This window comes from Salvelinus fontinalis, chromosome 34, assembly GCF_029448725.1.
Source record: "Salvelinus fontinalis isolate EN_2023a chromosome 34, ASM2944872v1, whole genome shotgun sequence".
In the NCBI taxonomy this organism is placed as follows: Eukaryota; Metazoa; Chordata; class Actinopteri; order Salmoniformes; family Salmonidae; genus Salvelinus; species Salvelinus fontinalis.
In genome coordinates, this window is record NC_074698.1 from 29,112,261 (window position 1) to 29,134,372 (window position 22,112).

At 47.3% G+C, this 22,112-nt stretch overlaps 1 protein-coding gene across 8 annotated transcripts in view; it reads left to right on the forward strand.

Moving 5' to 3' along the window:
- Positions 1–20,475, forward strand: part of LOC129833675 (G-protein coupled receptor family C group 5 member B-like) — a 29,801-nt gene extending 9,326 nt beyond the window's left edge. For 4 of the 8 annotated variants that reach the window (XM_055898413.1, XM_055898415.1, XM_055898412.1 and 1 more), the window contains exons 2-4: positions 17,634–18,662; positions 18,971–19,098; positions 20,299–20,475. In XM_055898413.1, the coding sequence (XP_055754388.1) occupies positions 17,636–18,662; positions 18,971–19,098; positions 20,299–20,343 (1,200 nt within the window). In that variant the 5' untranslated portion in view covers positions 17,634–17,635 and the 3' untranslated portion in view covers positions 20,344–20,475. Of the gene's footprint in view, positions 1–4,497; positions 4,662–17,633; positions 18,663–18,970; positions 19,099–20,298 lie in introns of those variants that run through there. The other 4 variants (XM_055898417.1, XM_055898418.1, XM_055898416.1 and 1 more) reach the window with 4 other exon arrangements.
- Positions 20,476–22,112: the final 1,637 nt, after the last annotated feature.

The following is a 22,112-nucleotide window of genomic DNA, read 5'->3' on the forward strand; positions in this document are numbered from 1 at the left end:
GACAACCTGCCAGTCTTTAAAAAGAGCTAGTATGGAGTCCTTACAACCTGCCAGTCTAGAAAACAGGTATAAAAAGAGCAAGTATGGAGTCCTGACAACCTGCCAGTCTTTAAAAAGAGCTAGTATGGAGTCCTGACAACCTGCCAGTCTTTATAAAGAGCTAGTATGGAGTCCTGCCAACCTGCCAGTCTTTAAAAAGAGCTAGTATGGAGTCCTGCCAACCTGCCAGTCTTTAAAAAGAGCTAGTATGGAGTCCTGACAACCTGCCAGTCTTTAAAAAGAGCTAGTATGGAGTCCTGACAACCTGCCAGTCTAGAAAACAGGTCTTTAAAGAGAGTTAGATGATGTAGTATGGAGTCCTGACAACTAGCCAGTCTAGAAAACAGGTCTTTAAAGAGAGTTAGATGATGTAGTATGGAGGCCTGACAACCTGCCAGTCTAGAAAACAGGTCTTTAAAGAGAGTTAGATGATGTAGTATGGAGTCCTGCCAACTAGCCAGTCTAGAAAACAGGTCTTTAAAGAGAGTTAGATGATGTAGTATGGAGTCCTGCCAACCTGCCAGTCTAGAAAACAGTTCTTTAAAGAGAGTTAGATGATGTAGTATGGAGTCCTGCCAACTAGCCAGTCTAGAAAACAGGTCTTTAAAGAGAGTTAGATGATGTAGTAAGAAGTCCTGACAACCTGCCAGTCTAGAAAACAGGTCTTTAAAGAGAGTTAGATGATGTAGTATGGAGTCCTGCCAACTAGCCAGTCTAGAAAACAGGTCTTTAAAGAGAGTTAGATGATGTAGTATGGAGTCCTGCCAACCTGCCAGTCTAGAAAACAGGTCTTTAAAGAGAGTTAGATGATGTAGTATGGAGTCCTGACAACCTGCCAGTGTAGCATCTCTTCTGAAGACAGATTAAAGCCCCCCAAGGTCCCCATCCTTCCCTGACCTCTCCATCTCTCCTCTGACCCCTTCATTTGCCCTTGGGCTCTGGCTGCGTTGTCATTCTTCCACTTTTCCCCAAGTGTACACTCGTAAACCCCCCCTCATGGATTTAAAAGAAATAGACAGGTCAAGGAATATTGTTGATACTTGGCCAGCCATGCTTGCACAAGTCCAATGCCTTTAAATGCATTGAGAGAGAATCATACAAAAAAGTATTTTTAAGTGTCATCCAATATGGTGATTAGTTACCAACTTTCGTGGTCGATGCAAAATGGTCGATGCAAAATGGTCGATGCAAGATGGTCGATGCAATGCTAACAACAGTATCTTGTTCTTAATGAAACACCTTCATTACAGTACTGCTGCTGATCCTCAAAAATATTCAATAAATTAATCAATTTATGTAAACATGTCGTCCCCTACAAATGATGCAGCGTCCCTCCCCCTGGGACAATTCATTTCAGTTAATGACTACAGCTCCCGCCTTTGGCCAATCAGTGTCATTTAGTAAATGCCGGGTCTCTATAGCAAGACACATCGTTCATCCAAGTTTTGTCAAAATCTGAGATATCGCTTGTGACTAATGTATGAACGAACAGACAGAGAGAGATTCACAGTCCCCTCCCCGATTTTGTTGACAACATTACAGCATTGGTCGGGGGCGACAGTACTTCAGGAAGGCTAATTAGTAATGAATTATTATGGCTACCTTACGACATGATGACTAATGTGGCATGGACCAGAACAGAACAGGCAGATGTGAGGCAAGCTTTGGTCCATCTCCCCGATTTGACCTGCTGAACCCAAAAACATCTGTCTATCTCCACATCTGGAGCCCTGCACGGGCTAGGGTTAGGACACACACACATGCATGTGCACACACATACACACACACATATACAGAGCATTTGGAAAGTATTCAGACCCCTTGACTTTTTCCACATTTTGTTATGTTACAGCCTTATTCCAAAATGGATTAAATAAAAACATTTCCTCATCAATCTAAACACAAACCTATAATGACAAAGTAAAAACAGGTTTTTAGAAACACACACATGCACACACACATACATACATATATATATATATACACACACACATCTAAACGCATGCACATATGCACACCCCCCCTCCACAAACAAACACACAAAATCGATTATTTATCATCTCTATCCATATCGAATGAATGACAAAATTGCTAAAAGACTGAGCAGAGGAGAGTGAGTTGAGAGAGATCCTAGTTAGAAAATGTAATCATCTACCCAATTATGGTTATGGTAATTACACAGCATCTGGTAGTGCACTGTCTAGGGTAATTGTAGAGGAGGATAATTGTAGAGGATTGCTCTGTAGGTTTCTGTCTTTGACTTGAGGAACTGAAGATGGTTCTTGCTGTCATATCCATGAGCAATTGCATTATGTGTAGGCCTTATAAATGCAGTTGCAATGTGTTGGTATTCATTGTAGTGTAGTATTTTGTGAAGTTGTATACTATGTATGTAAATGATACATTGGTGTGTACATACATGGTGCATAGAACCAGTGTGCAGTGAGAGCTATTGGGGAGTAAGGTAGTAAGGCTGCGTTTACACAGGCAGAACAGTTGTTTTTGAGAGCTGACCAATCAAACCAGCTCTGAAAAAGACATGACGTGAAAAGAGCTGATGTGATTGGTCAAAAAAACAATTAGTGGGAAAAAAATATCCAAATTGAGCTGTCTAAATAAAGCCTGAGCTCAATTTCGAGTCTCATAGAAAAGGGTCTGAATACTTATGTAAATAAGTTATTTCTAAAAATATAATTTGTCATTATGGGGTATTGTCTGTAGATTTATGAGAAAAAACATTTATTTTATCCATTTTAGAATAAGGCTTTAACATAACAAAATGTGGAAAAAGTCAAGGGGTCTGCATATTTTCTGAATGCACAATGTGTGTTTTGACACTGTGCGTTATACATTGACACACACTTATCTTTACATACATACACTAAACATTTAGGGTAACAAATATTTAGTGTGCAGAGGTAAAGAGAATGAGATGCATTGTGGGAACAGTAGTCATTGTTATTCCCACATAACAACACTGTGTACCATAGATCCCTCAGCTGCAGCTCTTGCCTCCCTGTCTGTAACTGTGAGGCGGATCAGGATGCCTAAACAGGCAGACAGTGCAGGCAGTGCAGCAGAACTGGCAATAGCTGGATTCTGGATCCCTCCTTCCCCATTACATAAGAAAGAGGGAGAGATAGAGGGGTAGAAGAAAATCAAACAGAGCGTGAGGAGATGCTGAGAAAGAGGGAGAGAAGTAGGTAGAGAGCACAGGGAGAGCATAAGAGGGGAAAGGAAAGAGGAAGGAAGGTAGAGAGAGATGTGGGGTAAGGCAGGGGTTTTGCTGTACCATATGATCGGGTGTTGGGTGAAAGAGGGAGACAGAGAGGGAGAGAGCTGAGAACATTTACATTTACATTTAAGTCATTTAGCAGACGCTCTTATCCAGAGCGACTTACAAGAGAAAGGGAAGAGGGGAAGAGGGAGGTAGTGCGAGTGAGTAAAGAAAGAGAGGGATGTAGGGTAAGGAAGGAGATTTGCAGTACCGTGTGGTTGGGTGTTGAGAGGGAGGAAGAGACAGAGAGCGCCAGGGAGGGGGTAAGGCACATGGTTCACATCCCATCTTCAAATGTGGCAGAGAGATGAAAATGCTACTCTCTTTACAGCAGAGGAGGGGGAGCAGATTCAACATAAATAGAAGATTTCAACTGAGGGGAGGACAGAAATGGCTACAGAGAGAGAGAGAGGCAGGGGAAGAGAAACAGAGAGATAAGAGAGGGGGCAAAGGGAGCGAAAGACAAGAAGGATGGAGAGAGAGAAATAGAGAGAGGAGTGGCAGCTAAGGGAGAGCAAGAGAGGGGGCAGAGAGAGGGAAATGGACGATATAGAGAGGGGGCAGAGAGAGGGAAATGGACGATATAGAGAGGGGGCAGAGAGAGGGAAATAGATAGATTTAGAGGGGGCAAGGAGAGGGAAATAGACGGATATAGAGAGGGGGCAGAGAGAGGGAAATAGATAGATTTAGAGGGGGCAAGGAGAGGGAAATAGACGGATATAGAGAGGGGGCAGAGAGAGGGAAATAGATAGATTTAGAGGGGGCAAGGAGAGGGAAATAGACGGATATAGAGAGGGGGCAGAGAGAGGGAAATAGATAGATTTAGAGGGGGCAAGGAGAGGGAAATAGATAGATTTAGAGGGGGCAAGGAGAGGGAAATAGACGGATATAGAGAGGGGGCAGAGAGAGGGAAATAGATAGATTTAGAGGGGGCAAGGAGAGGGAAAAATACAGATATAGAGAGGGGGCAGAGAGAGTGAGGGAGGCTGGGGGGCTCTACTTCACATTACTCATATGAGGGAGGGAGGGAGGGAGGGAGGGAGGGAGGGAGGGAGGGAGGGAGGGAGGGAGAGTGAGGGAGGATGGGGGGCTCTACTTCACATTACTCATATGAGGGAGGGAGGGAGGGAGGGAGGGAGGGAGGGAGGGAGGGAGGGAGGGAGGGAGGGAGGGAGGGAGAGTGTTTGGGTGGTTGTCTCTGTCAGTACTCTGTGTACCATCTCCAGCCTATCAGACAGTCCCCCTACACAGAGTGGAAGCCATCTGTGCCAGATTGAGTGAGTAAGTAAGTAAGTGAGGGAATGAGTGAGTGAGTGAACGGACAAGAGAGGGACTGAGTGTGGAGGTAAGTGAGGGAGAAAGCGACTGAAAAACTGATTGTATAGATGGTTGGTTGAGCAGGTCAATGAATGAATGAATTGATAGATGGATGACTGGAGTGAGCATGGTGATGAGGCACTCTTGATATCTCTCCAGTACTGTATGTGTGTTGAAACTCAGCGTCACTACCTGTCTGTTACTCTATATTCTGAGTCTGTACTCCACACTGCAGCTACGCAATGTGGTTTCCATTCCCTGTCACAAAGCAGAGCCAGAGAGAGAGAGAGAGGGAGAGGAAACAGCAGTCTGCAGGGTTGTGTGGGGATGAGTGAACCCCCTCTGTCCTATCCGCCCTCCCTCTCTCGCTCCTGTCTTTTCAGAGATGGGGCGTAACCATGGTTATCAGAGGCTCTGCCAGAACAAAACATTGTGTGAGGACTGAACACAACACCCAGAGCTGTCTGTGTGTCCTTACATCCGTATGTGTGTGCGCATGCATGCGTGTGTATGAATAGAGTTAGCAACGTGTTTAGGGGTGTGTGTGTTTGCCTGCATGTGCGTGTCTGTGTGTGTGTCTGTGTGTGTGTGTGTGTGTGTGTGTGCGTGTGTGTGTGCCTGCGTGTGTGTGTGTGCATGCGTGCGAATAGAGCTAACGCCATGCTTAGTTGACTTATCCTTGTGGAAGCGCTGATTGCTGTTAATGTAAACCAGTGGTAACCAGCGGCGGAAAATAAAGGGATTTCAGGTTTCACCTGTACTCTCTGAGCCCTGGGTATACTTGGCAAATCACAATGCACCAAAGTCGTAAACAAGTCCTGTGTTTTTAAAAATGCAAAAATAGCATTGCTTAAATAATGACTGTGAACCCTCTTGAGACGTTCACCCAGCTAACACAGAACGTTTCCACAACCAACATATTTTTACCCAAAATGTTCTGAGAACTACCATTTCTGATTGGAATGCCTCTTGGGACATTAGCCCAGCTAACATAGAACATTCCCACAGCCTAAAAACAATGTTCCCTGAATGTTTTGGGAACCAAAATGTGTGAGCTGGAGAACTACCTACTAGGCCTACACTATGGCAAACATATGGGCTGTTGTTGCCCAGACACTCAGGGCTACAGGTCAGGTGCCCACTGATCTAGCTATTCCTCACCCTCCTAATGGTTAAGGTCAGGATTGGAGGTTAGGTAATCTGATCCTAGATCTGTGGTTAAGCTGCAACTTGTATCTCAAGCCAATCAGTCAGAGCTGCAGGCCAGGTGTCAAGGCATGACTTCTCACCCCTGACCCCAGTGACCCCTGTGGGCCTTGAGCCCAGGATTTACCTCAAGCACGCCTCCTGTCCCTCACACACTCGACCTTGGTTTGAAATGTGCCTACCTGCAAGAGAGGGCTCAAGGTAGAAGTATCCCCAGTCCTCACTCCTAACCTTAACCCAGCCCCCACTCCTAACCTTAACCAATTGATGAACGATAACATTGACCATGAATGGGTGGTTAGGAACAACTTCTACCTACAGGTAACTGCCAAAATAAAGGAAACACCAACATAAAGTGTTTTAATAAGGTGTTGAGCCACCGTGAGAACAGCTTCAATGCACCTTGGCATAGAGTCTACATGTCACGCCCTGAACATAGTAAGCTGTTTTTTCTCTATGTTGGTTGGGGCGTGATGGTGACTTGGGTGGGTTATCTAGGTGAATTTGTATGTCTATGGTGGCCTGATATGGTTCCCAGTCAGAGGCAGCTGTTTATCGTTGTCTCTGATTGGGGATCATATTTAGGAAGCCATTTCCCTTTTGTGTTTGTGGGATCTTGTCTATGTTTAGTTGCCTGTCTGCACTATTTGTATAGCTTCACGCTTCGTTCGTTGAGTTTGTTGTTTTTGTTCAGTGTTCATTCATTAAAGAGAACGTACGCATACCACGCTGCGCTTTGGTCTCTCTCATACGACGAACGTGACAGAAGATCCCACCAAAAATGGACCAAGCAGCGTGTAAAGGAGTGGATTTGGGAGGAGATCCTGGATGGCAAAAGACCCTGGACGCAGGCCGGGGAGTATCGCCGTACTAAGGAGGAGATAGAGGCAGCAAAAGCGGAACGGCGACGATACGAGGTGAAAGCTCAACGGAGCAAGCACGAGAAGCAACCCCAATACATTTTTTGGGGGGGGCACATGGAGCAGTCGGCGGAGCCGAGGAGTGAACCAGAGCCAGTCAGGGAGTCGAATGAGGAGCTCGACGCAAGATTCCGGAGAGAGGTGCTGGCATTGAGAGCGCTGCAGAGCGGGCGTGCTGAGGTGCGTGTCATCAGCCCGGTGCCACCTGTACCGGTCCCACGCATCAGGTCTCCAGTGCGCCTTCACAGCCCAGCGCGTCCTGTGCTAGCTTCCCGCACTTGCTGGGCTGGAGTAAGCATCCAGTCAGGAAGGGTTGTGCCAGCTCTGCGCTCTAGACCTCCAGTACGCCTCCACAGTCCAGTACGTCCTGTGCCTCCTCTCCGCACTCGCCCTGAGGTGCGTGTCATCAGCCCGGTGCCACTTGTACCGGTCCCATGCATCAGGCCTCCAGTGCGCCTCCACAGTCCAGAGCTTCCGGCGACAGTTCCCAGTCCAGAGCTTCCGGCAACAGTTCCCAGTCCAGAGCTTCCGGCGACAGTACCCAGTCCAGAGCTTCCAGCAACGATTCACAGTCCAGAGCTTCCGGCGACGTTTCAGTCCGGAACCTCCGGCGACGGTCCACGGTCCGGAACCTCCGACGACGGTCCACGGTCCGGAACCTCCGACGACGGTCCACGGTCCGGAACCTCCGACGACGGTCTACGGTCCGGAACCTCCTGACACTGTCGGCGGTCCGGAACCTCCTGACACGGTCGGCGGTCCGGAACCTCCTGAGACGGTCGGCGGTCCGGAACCTCCTGAGACGGTCGGCGGTCCGGAACCTCCTGAGACGGTCTGTGGTCCGTAGCCTCCAGCGACGGTCGGCGGTCCGGAGCCTTCAGCAGGTGTTCTCAGTCCTGAGCCTCCTGCGAAGATCTACGGTCCGGTTCCTCCGGCGACGATCCACGGTCCGGAGCCTCCGGCGACGATCCACGTTCCGGGTCCTCCGGTGAAGATCCACGGTCCGGTTCCTCCGGCGACGATCCACTGTCCGGAGTTTCCGGAGCTGCCCCCGGCGCCCTGCATCATCCATCCTAGATGCCCACCCGGACCCTCCCATATTGAGTCAGGTTTTGCGGTCGGAGTCCGCACTTTTGGGGGGGGGGGGGGGGGGGGGGGGTACTGTCACGCCCTGAATATAGTAAGCTGTTTTTCTCTGTGTTGGTTGGGGCGTGATGGTGACTTGGGTGGGTTATCTAGGTGAATTTATATGGTTCCCAATCAGAGGCAGCTGTTTATCGTCGTCTCTGATTGGGGATCATATTTAGGCAGCCATTTCCCTTTTGTGTTTGTGGGATCTTGTCTATGTTTAGTGGCCTGTCTGCACTATTTGTATAGCTTCACATTTCGTTCGTTGATTTATTTTTTTTTTTTCAGTGTTCATTCATTAAAGAGAACGTACGCATACCACGCTGCGCCTTGGTCTCTCTCGTACGACGATCGTGACACTACAAGTGTCTGCAACTCTATTGGAGGGATGCAACATCATTTCACGAGAAATTCCATCATTTGGTGTTTTGTTGATTGTGGTGGAAAACGCTGTCAAGCGCCTCTCCAGAAACTCCCATTAGTGTTAATCAAATCAGTACTAGAATGAATCTAGTACTGAAAGCACAAGCTACAGCTAGCTAGCACTGCAGTGCAGTGCATTCAATGTGGTGAGTAGTTGACTCAAATAGAGAGAAAGACAATAGTTTTGAACAAATGAATTTCTTCAAAAATTAAGGAGAAGCAGCAGAGAGAGAGAGAGATAGCTGTATTTTTTTCCACTTTCACTTACTTAGCTAGATAATTTAGCCTACTCAACACCGGGCTCAAAGAGAGGAATGCTATTCGTGTTAGCTAGCTGGCTAAGGCTAGCCAACACAGGAACTCTTCCACGTCAAGGTAAGCTTTCGGTTGTATTAATTTATTGCCACCAGGGCCCGCCGGTGTAACTGCTAAACTTCTTGTTGGACACTGTACTGCATGATTGTAGCGGGTTTACTAACATGTTAGTTCTAGTAGCTATGTTGCCTACGACGTTAGCTAATATGGTAACATTGGCAACGATGTAGGCTGTATGGAGCGGTTATGGTAGGAAGGTTTAGCTTGGAAATATTTTTTCGCCTGGCCACAGACAGCTGACGTGCTGTGCACTGATGTACACAAGCGAAGGGAAAAGGTGAGAGGAGAGCGTGTTGATGCGAGAAGGAATTATACAACAACAAGCAAGTGATGTTGCTGTTTGTATGTGACTGCTATGAAGGTGAACTGTGTGATCAGGGGTGTATTCATTCCGCCGATTCTGTTGAAAAACATTTCTTAAATGGAAGAAAACGGAATGAAATGAGGATAAAGCTGCCGGAATTTGTCCAATAGAAACTCTTGTTGGCAACTGTTTGGACGAATGATTCCACCCTAGATCAGCTAGATGCAGGCAAGAGCGCGCAAGGTGGTATTGAATGTGTGTGTCTGTCACCTTCTCCAATTTGTCTATCAACCTGTGCATCTACATTGTAATCTTTCATTCATGAGCTAGGATGTAGCAACCTCATGATGGGTATAGGGAAATGTGAGTTATGTAGGCTAGTAGCCTAAACCTATTGCTGTTACATTGAGCTGGGTGAATAGAATATGAATGACAGTCATCCAATATGCTGTAATATAAATAAGGCCAATAAATTGTCCTCCCTAATCTTAAATGGCACCAACTGCCACTGATGTAAATATTATGTAACTCTCTATTAATGGCACCTAGAAGCAGATATAGCATAGCTCAGATATAGCATAGCTCAGATATAGCACAGCACAGATATAGCACAGCACAGATATAGCATAGCTCAGATATAGCATAGCACAGATATAGCACAGCACAGATATAGCATAGCTCAGATATAGCATAGCACAGATATAGCATAGCTCAGATATAGCACAGCACAAATATAGCACAGCACAGATATAGCATAGCTCAGATATAGCATAGCTCAGATATAGCATAGCACAGATATAGCATAGCACAGATATAGCATAGCTCAGATATAGCACAGCACAGATATAGCACAGCACAGATATAGCATAGCTCAGATATAGCATAGCTCAGATATAGCATAGCTCAGATATAGCATAGCTCAGATATAGCATAGCACAGATATAGCATAGCTCAGATATAGCATAGCACAGATAAAGACGATGGCTGGAAGCCTTGCTGCACCAGATATCCTCGACACACTCATAAAGCTGTCTGTAATCTGAATTAGTCTAAGCTGCCTTGGAGCGAACCAACACCATGATGGAGGGGTTTAATGCCAACATTCATGAATCCAAAATTGGGTCTTTTTCCCTTTTGGATCCCACTACCACTATCAGCGACCCCCAGGTTATTTCCATGAGCCAGACCTAATTAAGGCTAACCACAGGCCTTTTCCCATTACTGAGCCTAACCAAACTGTACTGAGCTGGGTTGTGTACACATCCAACATTCTGTAGTTGCAGGAACCATGCTGAAAAGGACAATGTGCAAAGACAATATGTCAGGCAGCCCAGTTTGGTTTGGGTGGGCATGATAGTGTGAACAGAGTGAAAGGGTAGTGTAGGGTCTGTGTTGTTATGTCAGGCAGCACAGTTTGGTTTGGGTGGGCATGATAGTGTGAACAGGGTGAAAGGGTAGTGTAGGGTCTGTGTTGTATTTGTGTGGTTGTGTGTATTAGAGTGACGCGTGGTGATGGTTTAAAATGAATGCAGTGCTATTGACTGTATGAGGCAGATAGGAAAGTATGTCTGAAAGGTCAGTGTGTGACGTGTTGTGAAGGGACCGGACAGTTGTTGTTGACTGTTACTAGGCTGGTTTAAAAACAGGCTGGTGTGTCAGTGTGAATGTGTGTGTGTGTTTGTGAGTTTAGATACAGCCTTAGATACTGATCCTACAGTGTGTTCGTTGTCTCTTTAGAGGCTTATGAGGGATCGTCTTGTGTGTGTTTGTTTTGTTAGGATGGGATAGGATAGGAGGGGATAGGGTAGGATGGAATAGGGTAGGATGGAATAGGGTAGGATGGGATAGGGTAGGATGGGATAGGGTAGGATGGGATAGGGTAGAATAGGATGGTATAGGGTAGGATGGGATAGGGTAGAATAGGATGGGATAGGGTAGGATGGGGTAGGATGGGATAGGATAGGATGGGATAGGGTATGATGGGATAGGGTAGGATGGGATAGGGTAGGGTAGGATGGGATAGGGTATGATGGGATAGGATAGGATGGGATAGGATAGGATGGGATAGGGTCGGATGGGATAGGGTAGGATGGGGTAGGATGGGATAGGATAGGATGGGATAGGATAGGGTAGGATGGGATAGGGTAGGATGGGATAGGATAGGATGGGATAGGATAGGGTAGGATGGGATAGGGTATGATGGGATAGGATGGGATAGGATGGGATAGGATAGGATGGGATAGGGTAGGATGGGATAGGATAGGATGGGATAGGGTAGGATGGGATAGGGTAGGATGGGGTAGGATGGGATAGGATAGGATGGGATAGGGTAGGATGGGGTAGGGTAGGAAGGGATAGGGTAGGATGGGACAGGGTAGGATGGGATAGGGTAGAATAGGATGGGATAGGGTAGAATAGGATGGGATAGGGTAGGATGGGATAGGATAGGGTAGAATAGGATGGGATAGGGTAGGATGGGGTAGGATGGGATAGGATGGGATAGGGTAGGATGGGATAGGGTAGAATAGGATGGTATAGGGTAGGATGGGATAGGATAGAATAGGATGGGATAGGGTAGAATAGGATGGGGTAGGGTAGGATGGGGTAGGATGGGGTAGGATGGGATAGAATGGTATAGGGTAGGATGGGATGGTATAGGGTAGAATAGGATGGGATAGGGTAGGATGGGATAGGATAGGGTAGAATAGGATGGGATAGGGTAGAATGGGATAGGATATGATGGGACGGGATGGGATGGGATAGGGTAGGATGGGATAGGATATGATGGGACGGGATGGGATAGGGTAGGATGGGATAGGGTAGAATAGGATGGTATAGGGTAGGATGGGATAGGATAGGGTAGAATAGGATGGGATAGGGTAGGATGGGATAGGATCTGATGGGACGGGATGGGATGGGATAGGGTAGGATAGGATGGGATAGGGTAGGATTGGATAGGGTAGGATAGGGTAGAATAGGATATGATAGGGTAGGATGGGATAGGGTAGAATAGGATATGATAGGGTAGGATGGGATAGGGTAGAATAGGATAGGATAGGGTAGGATGGGATAGGGTAGAATAGGATAGGGTAGGATGGGATAGGGTAGGATGGGATAGGATAGGATAGGATGGGATAGGGTAGCATAGGATAGGATAGGGTAGAATAAGATGGGATAGGGTAGGATATGATGGGATAGGTTAGGGTAGGATAGGATAGGGTAGAATAGGATAGGGTAGGATGGGATAGGGTAGAATAGGATAGGGTAGGATGGGATAGGGTAGAATAGGATAGGGTAGGATGGGATAGGATAGGATGGGATAGGGTATAATAGGATAGGGTAGGATGGGATAGGGTAGAATAGGATAGGATAGGGTAGAATAGGATAGGGTAGGATGGGATAGGGTAGAATAGGATAGGATAGGGTAGGATGGGATAGGATAGGATAGGGTAGAATAGGATAGGATAGGGTAGAATAGGATGGGATAGGGTGGAATAGGATAGAGTAGAATAGGATAGGGTAGGATGGGATAGGGTAGGATAGGGTAGAATAGGATAGGATAGGATGGGATAGGGTAGAATAGGATAGGATAGGGTAGGATGGGATAGGGTAGAATAGGATAGGATAGGGTAGAATAGGATGGGATAGGGTAGAATAGGATAGGGTATGATGGCATAGGGTAGGATGGGATAGGGTAGAATAGGATAGGGTAGGATGGGATAGGATAGGGTAGGATGGGATAGGATAGGGTAGGATGGGATAGGGTAGGATGGGATAGGGTAGGATGGGATAGGATAGGATGGGATAGGGTAGGATGGGATAGGGTAGGATGGGATAGGATAGGATAGGGTAGGATGGGATAGGGTAGGATGGGATAGGATAGGGTAGGATGGGATGGGATAGGATAGGATGGGATAGGGTAGGATGGGATAGGATGGGATAGGATAGGATGGGATAGGGTAGGATGGGATAGGGTAGGATGGGATAGGATAGGATAGGGTAGATAGGATAGGATAGGGTAGAATAGGATGGGATAGGGTAGNATAGGATAGGGTAGGATGGGATGGGATAGGATAGTGTAGGATAGGGTAGGATGGGATAGGATAGGATAGTGTAGGATAGGATAGGGTAGAATAGGATGGGATAGGGTAGAATAGGATGGGATAGGATAGGATGGGATAGGATATGATGGGACGGGATGGGATGGGATAGGGTAGGATGGGGTAGGATGGGATAGGGTAGAATAGGATAGGATAGGGTAGGATGGGATAGGGTAGAATAGGATGGGATAGGATGGGATGGGATGGGGTAGGATGGGATAGGGTAGAATAGGATAGGGTAGGATGGGATAGGATAGGATGGGATAGGGTAGGATGGGATAGGATGGGATGGGATAGGGTAGAATAGGATAGGATAGGGTAGAATAGGATGGGATAGGACGTGTTGTGTGTGACGTGTTGTGAAGGGACCGGACAGTTGTTGTTGACTGTTACTAGGCTGGTTTAAAAACAGGCTGGTGTGTCAGTGTGAATGTGTGTGTGTGTTTGTGAGTTTAGATACAGCCTTAGATACTGATCCTACAGTGTGTTCGTTGTCTCTTTAGAGGCTTATGAGGGATCGTCTTGTGTGTGTTTGTTTTGTTAGGATGGGATAGGATAGGAGGGGATAGGGTAGGATGGAATAGGGTAGGATGGAATAGGGTAGGATGGGATAGGGTAGGATGGGATAGGGTAGGATGGGATAGGGTAGAATAGGATGGTATAGGGTAGGATGGGATAGGGTAGAATAGGATGGGATAGGGTAGGATGGGGTAGGATGGGATAGGATAGGATGGGATAGGGTATGATGGGATAGGGTAGGATGGGATAGGGTAGGGTAGGATGGGATAGGGTATGATGGGATAGGATAGGATGGGATAGGATAGGATGGGATAGGGTCGGATGGGATAGGGTAGGATGGGGTAGGATGGGATAGGATAGGATGGGATAGGATAGGGTAGGATGGGATAGGGTAGGATGGGATAGGATAGGATGGGATAGGATAGGGTAGGATGAATAGGATAGGGTAGGATAGGATGGGATAGGATGGGATAGGATAGGATGGGATAGGGTAGGATGGGATAGGATAGGATGGGATAGGGTAGGATGGGATAGGGTAGGATGGGGTAGGATGGGATAGGATAGGATGGGATAGGGTAGGATGGGGTAGGGTAGGAAGGGATAGGGTAGGATGGGATAGGGTAGGATGGGATAGGGTAGAATAGGATGGGATAGGGTAGAATAGGATGGGATAGGGTAGGATGGGATAGGATAGGGTAGAATAGGATGGGATAGGGTAGGATGGGGTAGGATGGGATAGGATGGGATAGGGTAGGATGGGATAGGGTAGAATAGGATGGTATAGGGTAGGATGGGATAGGGTAGAATAGGATGGGGTAGGGTAGGATGGGGTAGGATGGGGTAGGATGGGATAGAATGGTATAGGGTAGGATGGGATGGTATAGGGTAGAATAGGATGGGATAGGGTAGGATGGGATAGGATAGGGTAGAATAGGATGGGATAGGGTAGAATGGGATAGGATATGATGGGACGGGATGGGATGGGATAGGGTAGGATGGGATAGGATATGATGGGACGGGATGGGATAGGGTAGGATGGGATAGGGTAGAATAGGATGGTATAGGGTAGGATGGGATAGGATAGGGTAGAATAGGATGGGATAGGGTAGGATGGGATAGGATCTGATGGGACGGGATGGGATGGGATAGGGTAGGATAGGATGGGATAGGGTAGGATTGGATAGGGTAGGATAGGGTAGAATAGGATATGATAGGGTAGGATGGGATAGGGTAGAATAGGATATGATAGGGTAGGATGGGATAGGGTAGAATAGGATAGGATAGGGTAGGATGGGATAGGGTAGAATAGGATAGGGTAGGATGGGATAGGGTAGGATGGGATAGGATAGGATAGGATGGGATAGGGTAGCATAGGATAGGATAGGGTAGAATAAGATGGGATAGGGTAGGATATGATAGGGTATGATGGGATAGGTTAGGGTAGGATAGGATAGGGTAGAATAGGATAGGGTAGGATGGGATAGGGTAGGATGGGATAGGATAGGATGGGATAGGGTATAATAGGATAGGGTAGGATGGGATAGGGTAGAATAGGATAGGATAGGGTAGAATAGGATAGGGTAGGATGGGATAGGGTAGAATAGGATAGGATAGGGTAGGATGGGATAGGATAGGATAGGGTAGAATAGGATAGGATAGGGTAGAATAGGATGGGATAGGGTGGAATAGGATAGAGTAGAATAGGATAGGGTAGGATGGGATAGGGTAGGATAGGGTAGAATAGGATAGGATAGGATGGGATAGGGTAGAATAGGATAGGATAGGGTAGGATGGGATAGGGTAGAATAGGATAGGATAGGGTAGAATAGGATGGGATAGGGTAGAATAGGATAGGGTATGATGGCATAGGGTAGGATGGGATAGGGTAGAATAGGATAGGGTAGGATGGGATAGGATAGGGTAGGATGGGATAGGATAGGGTAGAATAGGATAGGGTAGGATGGGATAGGGTAGAATAGGATAGGGTAGGATGGGATAGGATAGGATGGGATAGGGTAGGATGGGATAGGATAGGAAAGGGTAGGATGGGATAGGGTAGGATGGGATAGGATAGGGTAGGATGGGATGGGATAGGATAGGATGGGATAGGGTAGGATGGGATAGGATAGGGTAGGATGGGATGGGATAGGATAGTGTAGGATAGGGTAGGATGGGATAGGATAGGATAGTGTAGGATAGGATAGGGTAGAATAGGATGGGATAGGGTAGAATAGGATGGGATAGGATAGGATGGGATAGGATATGATGGGACGGGATGGGATGGGATAGGGTAGGATGGGGTAGGATGGGATAGGGTAGAATAGGATAGGATAGGGTAGGATGGGATAGGGTAGAATAGGATGGGATAGGATGGGATGGGATGGGGTAGGATGGGATAGGGTAGAATAGGATAGGGTAGGATGGGATAGGATAGGATGGGATAGGGTAGGATGGGATAGGATGGGATGGGATAGGGTAGAATAGGATAGGATAGGGTAGAATAGGATGGGATAGGATAGGATGGGATAGGATTGGGTAGGATGGGATAGGATAGTGTAGGATAGGATAGGGTAGAATAGGATGGGATAGGGTAGGATGGGATAGGATAGGGTAGGATGGGATGGGATATGATAGGATAGTGTAGGATAGGATAGGATGGGATAGGATAGGGTAGGATGGGATAGGATATGATGGGACGGGATGGGATAGGGTAGGATGGGATAGGGTAGAATAGGATGGGATAGGGTAGGATGGGATAGGGTATGATGGGACGGGATGGGATAGGATAGGATAGAATAGGATGGGATAGAACCCTATCCCATCCTATTCTACCCTATCCCATCCCATCCTGTCCCGTCCCATCCTATCCTATCCCATCCCATCCTACCCTATTACATTTACATTTACATTTTAGTCATTTCACTTTAAAAGTGTGTGTGTGTGTGTGTGTGTGTGTGTGTGTGTGTGTGTGTGTGTGTGTGTGTGTGTGTGTGTGTGTGTGTGTGTGTGTGTGTGTTTACCTATGCAATATGCCTCGTCTCAGTGTCTTACCTCAACGACATGATGCTGTCAGCTCCTGTGTCTGGACAGGAGGATCCCTGTTCTTCTATTCCTGTTATATATATGATCCTGTGGAGGCTGGTGGGAGGGGCTATAGGAGGACGGGCTCATTGTAATGGCTGGAATGGATCAATGGAACAGAGTCAAACACATCAAACTTATAGAAACCACATGCTTCTATACCTGCATTGCTTGGGGTTTGGGGTTTTTGGCTGTGTTTCTGTATAGCACTTTGTGACATCTGCTGATGTAAATACATTTGATTTGAAATTTGATTGATGTTTGACTCCATTCCATTAATTCCATTCTAGCGATTACAATGAGCCTGTCCTCCTATAGCTCCTCCCACCAGCCTCCACTGATATGATTCTACATGCCTTCCTGCGTCCGCTCAGACAGTCAGCAGTGTTTTCTCTGAGTATGACTCTGTCTGTGGATACTGATGTTATAAAGACTACCGGTAACTCAAAGTACATTTCCAACCTCCGACTCCCAGCTTCATGGTAAAGCCATATGAATGGTTTGTTTACTTGTTCTGCTCTTGTTCAGGAAGTATCTAGTTGATGCTCATCATTTTGTGTGTGTCTATATGCATTTGTGTGGGTGTGTGTGCATGCATGTATTGGTGTAGTCAGTGTATGTGTATGTATGTTGAAGCTATCAGTGTGTGATGTTGGTAAGGAGCCTCTTTACTGTGTGTTGACCTCTGGCCATTTACAGGATGGAAGGAGAGAGTCACTGTGCTCCTGTTGTTGCGGATACAGGAAATGTGGGTGTGGGTGCGTGCGTGCCATTGGATAACGCTTCCATGTACATACACTGTCACTCACACAGTGATCACTTGTGGTTCATAAAAAACACAGACAGATTTACAGTAGACGATTTACTAGTGAGATTTTGTTTCACTTTGCACATTCGGATCCAGAAATGACTCACTGTTTCTCTCTCCTCCCTCCTCCTCTTAGAGATGGCACTCTTCCCTGTCCTCCTCCTCCTCCTCTCCGTGCTCCATCGTGGTTCCTCCCAGGACCCTGATGAGGACTCGTTGGCAGTGCCCCGGGGGTGTGGCTGGGGCCTGGTGCGCCCCTACACCCTCCTCTGTGACCTGGACTCTGTTTGGGGCGTGGCGGTCGAATCTGCAGCGGCCAGCGGAGCCCTGGCTGCCATTTTACTGGGCCTGATCATCCTCTGCCGACTACACCACGTGAGCGAGGCGGAGAAGCGCAGCGGCGTGGGACCCATTCTCCTCCTGCTTCTGGGCATCCTGGGCCTGTTCGGCCTCAGTTTCGCCTACCTCATCGAGCGTGACGAACAGCTGTGTCTTCTGCGCCGTGCCCTCTGGGGCCTGCTCTTCGCCCTGTGCTTCTCCTGCCTGCTGGTGCAGGGTGTGCGGCTCCGGAGGTTGGGCCGCGAGCGCCGGAGCCCGGGGGGCTGTGCTCTGACCGGCCTGGCCCTGGGGCTGAGCGCCGTCCAGGGGATCATCGCCGCCGAGTGGCTCCTGCTCACGGTGCTCAGGGAGGGCAGAGCGGCCTGCCAGTACCTGCCTCTGGACTTCTCCTTAGCCTGTAGCTATGTGCTTGCGCTACTGCTAGCCGCGCTGGGGGCGGCCTCCTTCGCTCTCTGTGGGAAGACCCGGCAGTGGCGCTGTAACGCGATCTGGCTCCTCTCCGCCTGTCTGTTGTCTCTCCTCCTCTGGGTTGCCTGGGTGGGCTTCTATCTCTACGGTAACGCCTGGCTGGGGCGGTCCCCGGACTGGGACGATCCAGCATTGGCGATAGCACTGGTGGCACAGGGTTGGCTCCTCCTCCTGTTCCACGCCGTGCCCGAGGCACACTCCTGTCTCTGCTCCCCGCCACAACCCTCCGCCCCTGACTATTTTGACACATCCCAGGCCCCGTCCCGCATGAGGGAGACCAGCTTCGACGAGGACATCCCCCTCTCACACAGGCAGTTTCCGGAGAACCAGAGCTACGGCTTTGACGAAAACACTGCAGGTAACAAGAGAGTTTGACTTTCAAATATGTATTAAAATTCATGCTTACAAGCTCAGTACAGCGCTACTGAGGTTTTACATGCATGTTTCTGTGTATGAGGTTGGAAGATAGTGACTCAGTGATATTACCATACTGGGCTAAAAATAACTACATAAGAGCAGTGGTTCTTGTAGTGGTACAAACAGTACCTGTACAGCATGTGTGTTAAAAGTACAGATTAGGCATCTGTTCCTGTGTCGAGCTTAATGTAGAATGCATGAATGAATGTGTTTGCATAAGAGAATAATGTTGTTCCTCTGCTGTACCAGGTCTGAGGAGTGCAGGTAATCATAATGGTAACACAGCGCCCAGACCCAGTGCCCCCTTCCGCAGCAACGTGTACCAGCCCACTGAGATGACCATGATCCTGAATGGGGGAGCGGTGAGTTCTCATATTGTACGTTTACACATCCGACCACGCTTCACATCCATTCACAAACTCTATTAAAACTCTGATTATGATCCTGAGCAAGAAAGCAGTGTAGACACTTACACATATATAGAAACATACTGTCACTCACCTGGGCAGTGAGCACACACACATTTACACCCACGTTTACACCCCTGTCACACACTACCATTCACAGGTATACAAACTCAAATTATTATTCTGCGCAAGAAAGCCACACATATTAGGTATAAAGTCACATATACACAACACATATACACACCTTGCATGCATGTGTGTGTGTGTGTGTGTGTGTGTGCGTGTGCGTGTGTGCGTGCATGTGTGTGTGTGAATGAGGGAGTGGGTTCCCTGGGCTGCAGACTAGAGCCATCTCTCCAGTGTGAGTGATGCAGCTGTGTCCCTGGCCCAGTCACGCCCTTTTTAGCCCCAGGATGGATGGGTGAGCTCCCTAGCGCATGTGACTAACCTCCAATCACCTGGCTATAAATAAACGCTGCTGACCTGGCAGAATCTGGAGCCACGCGTCCAGAAAATCGCTGAGCCAACTTTCAGCTTACGTTCTGGGAACGTTTACCTGTGAACCAAATGGTCTCCTTCCTAGTATTATGCTCACAGACCTGCCACCTACATCAGAGTGGTATTACTGTACTTTAGTAGGGAGTAGGGGAAGGGAAGGAGGGGAGGTCTGGAAATGATGCTCTCTCCTGCACAGAGCAGGATTAGCTGTTGAGACTGAATCAAGAGACAAAAGGGGAGAGAGGAGGAAGAGAGAGGAGGAAGAGAGAGGAGGAAGAGAGAAGGGGAAGAGGGAGGAGAAAGAGAAAGAGAGAGGAGGAAGAGAGAGGGGAAGAGGGAGGAGGAAGAGAGAGGGGAAGAGAGAGGGGAAGAGAGAGGGGAAGAGGGAGGTGGAAGAGAGAGGGGAAGAGAGAAGGGGAAGAGGGAGGAGAAAGAGAGAGGGGAAGAGAGAGGGGAAGAGAGAAGGGGAAGAGAGAAGGGGAAGAGGGAGGAGAAAGAGAGAGGAGGAAAGAAGGGGTTTTAGAAGATGTGATACAGGCAACATTCAAAATGTAACCTCTTATCAGGACCGTGTGGTGTGTGTGTGTGTTTACATGGGTGTCTCTCAACTTCAAACACTGTATATTACCAAACTAACGTTCCATCTCTTTTTCTCTCTCCTCCTTTTCACAGGTCCCCTCCGCACCCCCGACCTATACGGGGCGGCAGCTGTGGTGAAGGACAGAAATTAAGAAGAAGAGGAAGGAAGAATGGGGTGATGAAGAAGGGAGGATGGGTCCTTGGACAGAGGAATAACCCAGTGAGGATAACTATAACATGGACACCATCAGGAACCCCCCCCCCCCCCCCCCCACCGATCTCTATGTGTGTATGGGGACAGACAGTTGAACAGATAACTTACTGAGGGCTTACACACACCACCCACCCTGTGTTAATCAAATACATCAACCAACCACTGAATGAGTGTGACTGAGGGGGAGAGCAGGTATGGAGGACAGATCAACACATTACGGGTAGTTTTGAAGTTAAATCACTGTAGGAGGTATTCAACTTAAAAATAACCCTATTTTGGTTGCAAATGCTGTGGAGACCATTTTCATCTGGGAGATGTGAGATTTGAAATGTTGACAGTCAGGTTTCTTTTGTATGAGTCAAGTTTACTCCCATGAGACTACTAAGCCACTGTATAACTTCTGAAAAACTGTGAAACCTCTCTCCCTTTTGAGATATTTGCTCTGTTTTTGTTGTTTATTTTGGGAGAAACTCTTCTAAATCAGAATGTTTTGCTCTGTCCTCCATCCTCCTGTAGGTATGGTACAGACACCTTACAGCCCTGTACCTCACCACAGCCCATCACACAGCACACAATAGAATAACACACGGACAAGTATGGCTTAAACTCCAACCTCTCTAGCCAGTGTGTGCCTACAGGTAACTGCCAGAATAAAGGAAACAGCAACATAAAGTGTCTTAATAGGGCGTTGGGCCACCATGAGAACAGCTTCAATGCACCTTGACATAGATTCTACAAGTGTCTGGAACTCTATTGGAGGGATGCGACACCTTTCTTCCATGAGAAATTCCATAATTTGGTGTTTTGTTGATGGTGGTGGAAAACGCTGTCTCAGGCACCGCTCCAGAATCTCCCATAAGTATTCAATTGGGTTGAGATCTGGTGACTGAGACAGACATGACATATGGTTTACATCGTTTTCATGCTCATCAAACCATTCAGTGACCACTCGTCACTTTCAATATCTAATTTTAGGGATGGGCATTTGAAATAATTTCACTATTCGAATAATATCATGATTTTTGTGGGGTATATCTGGATAGTCGAGTTGTTTAAACTTGGGAATTAGATTGCTGTGCAGCCTGTGCTACTTGCATCCCGGTTGCTTGCAGCAGTGTGATTGGCAGGTGCCAGTGAGTTTTATGAGAGAGAGAGAGTAGCCATACAGACTAGTTCAACAAATTTGTAGATTCCATAGGTCATCTATCATCCCATCTGGTAGTGCCTGTCTTGTATGCATCAAATCAATCTAAAGAAGCTAGCTATGTTAGCCAGCTAGCTAGGCTAAAAGTACTTAAGGTTATTTTGCTGTGCTTCCCGTCCTTGTCTACAACAACTCCATTCAGATTAAACAACACCTTACCTGATGGTTGCTCGTACTTGTAGCCTACTCCTTCTCATTTAACTTAATTCTGTCATTTTAATTCCATTTTGCATTGATTAGAGATCTCCCACGTTGCTTACTACACATGGAGCCACTGACTGTAGACAGTGCCACTTTGATTGGCCGACAATAACAAACACATGAAACCCGTGTAGGCTACTATGGTATGTACTTTATGTCAATAAAACTACATTCAAAAGATAGTTTTATTGAATTAAGTATTTCAAATGTCATGGCATATCCTTGTGTGTAGCAATGTCAGATAGACAATTACATTTAGACAAAGCCTTTTCATTGTTAAAATAGACA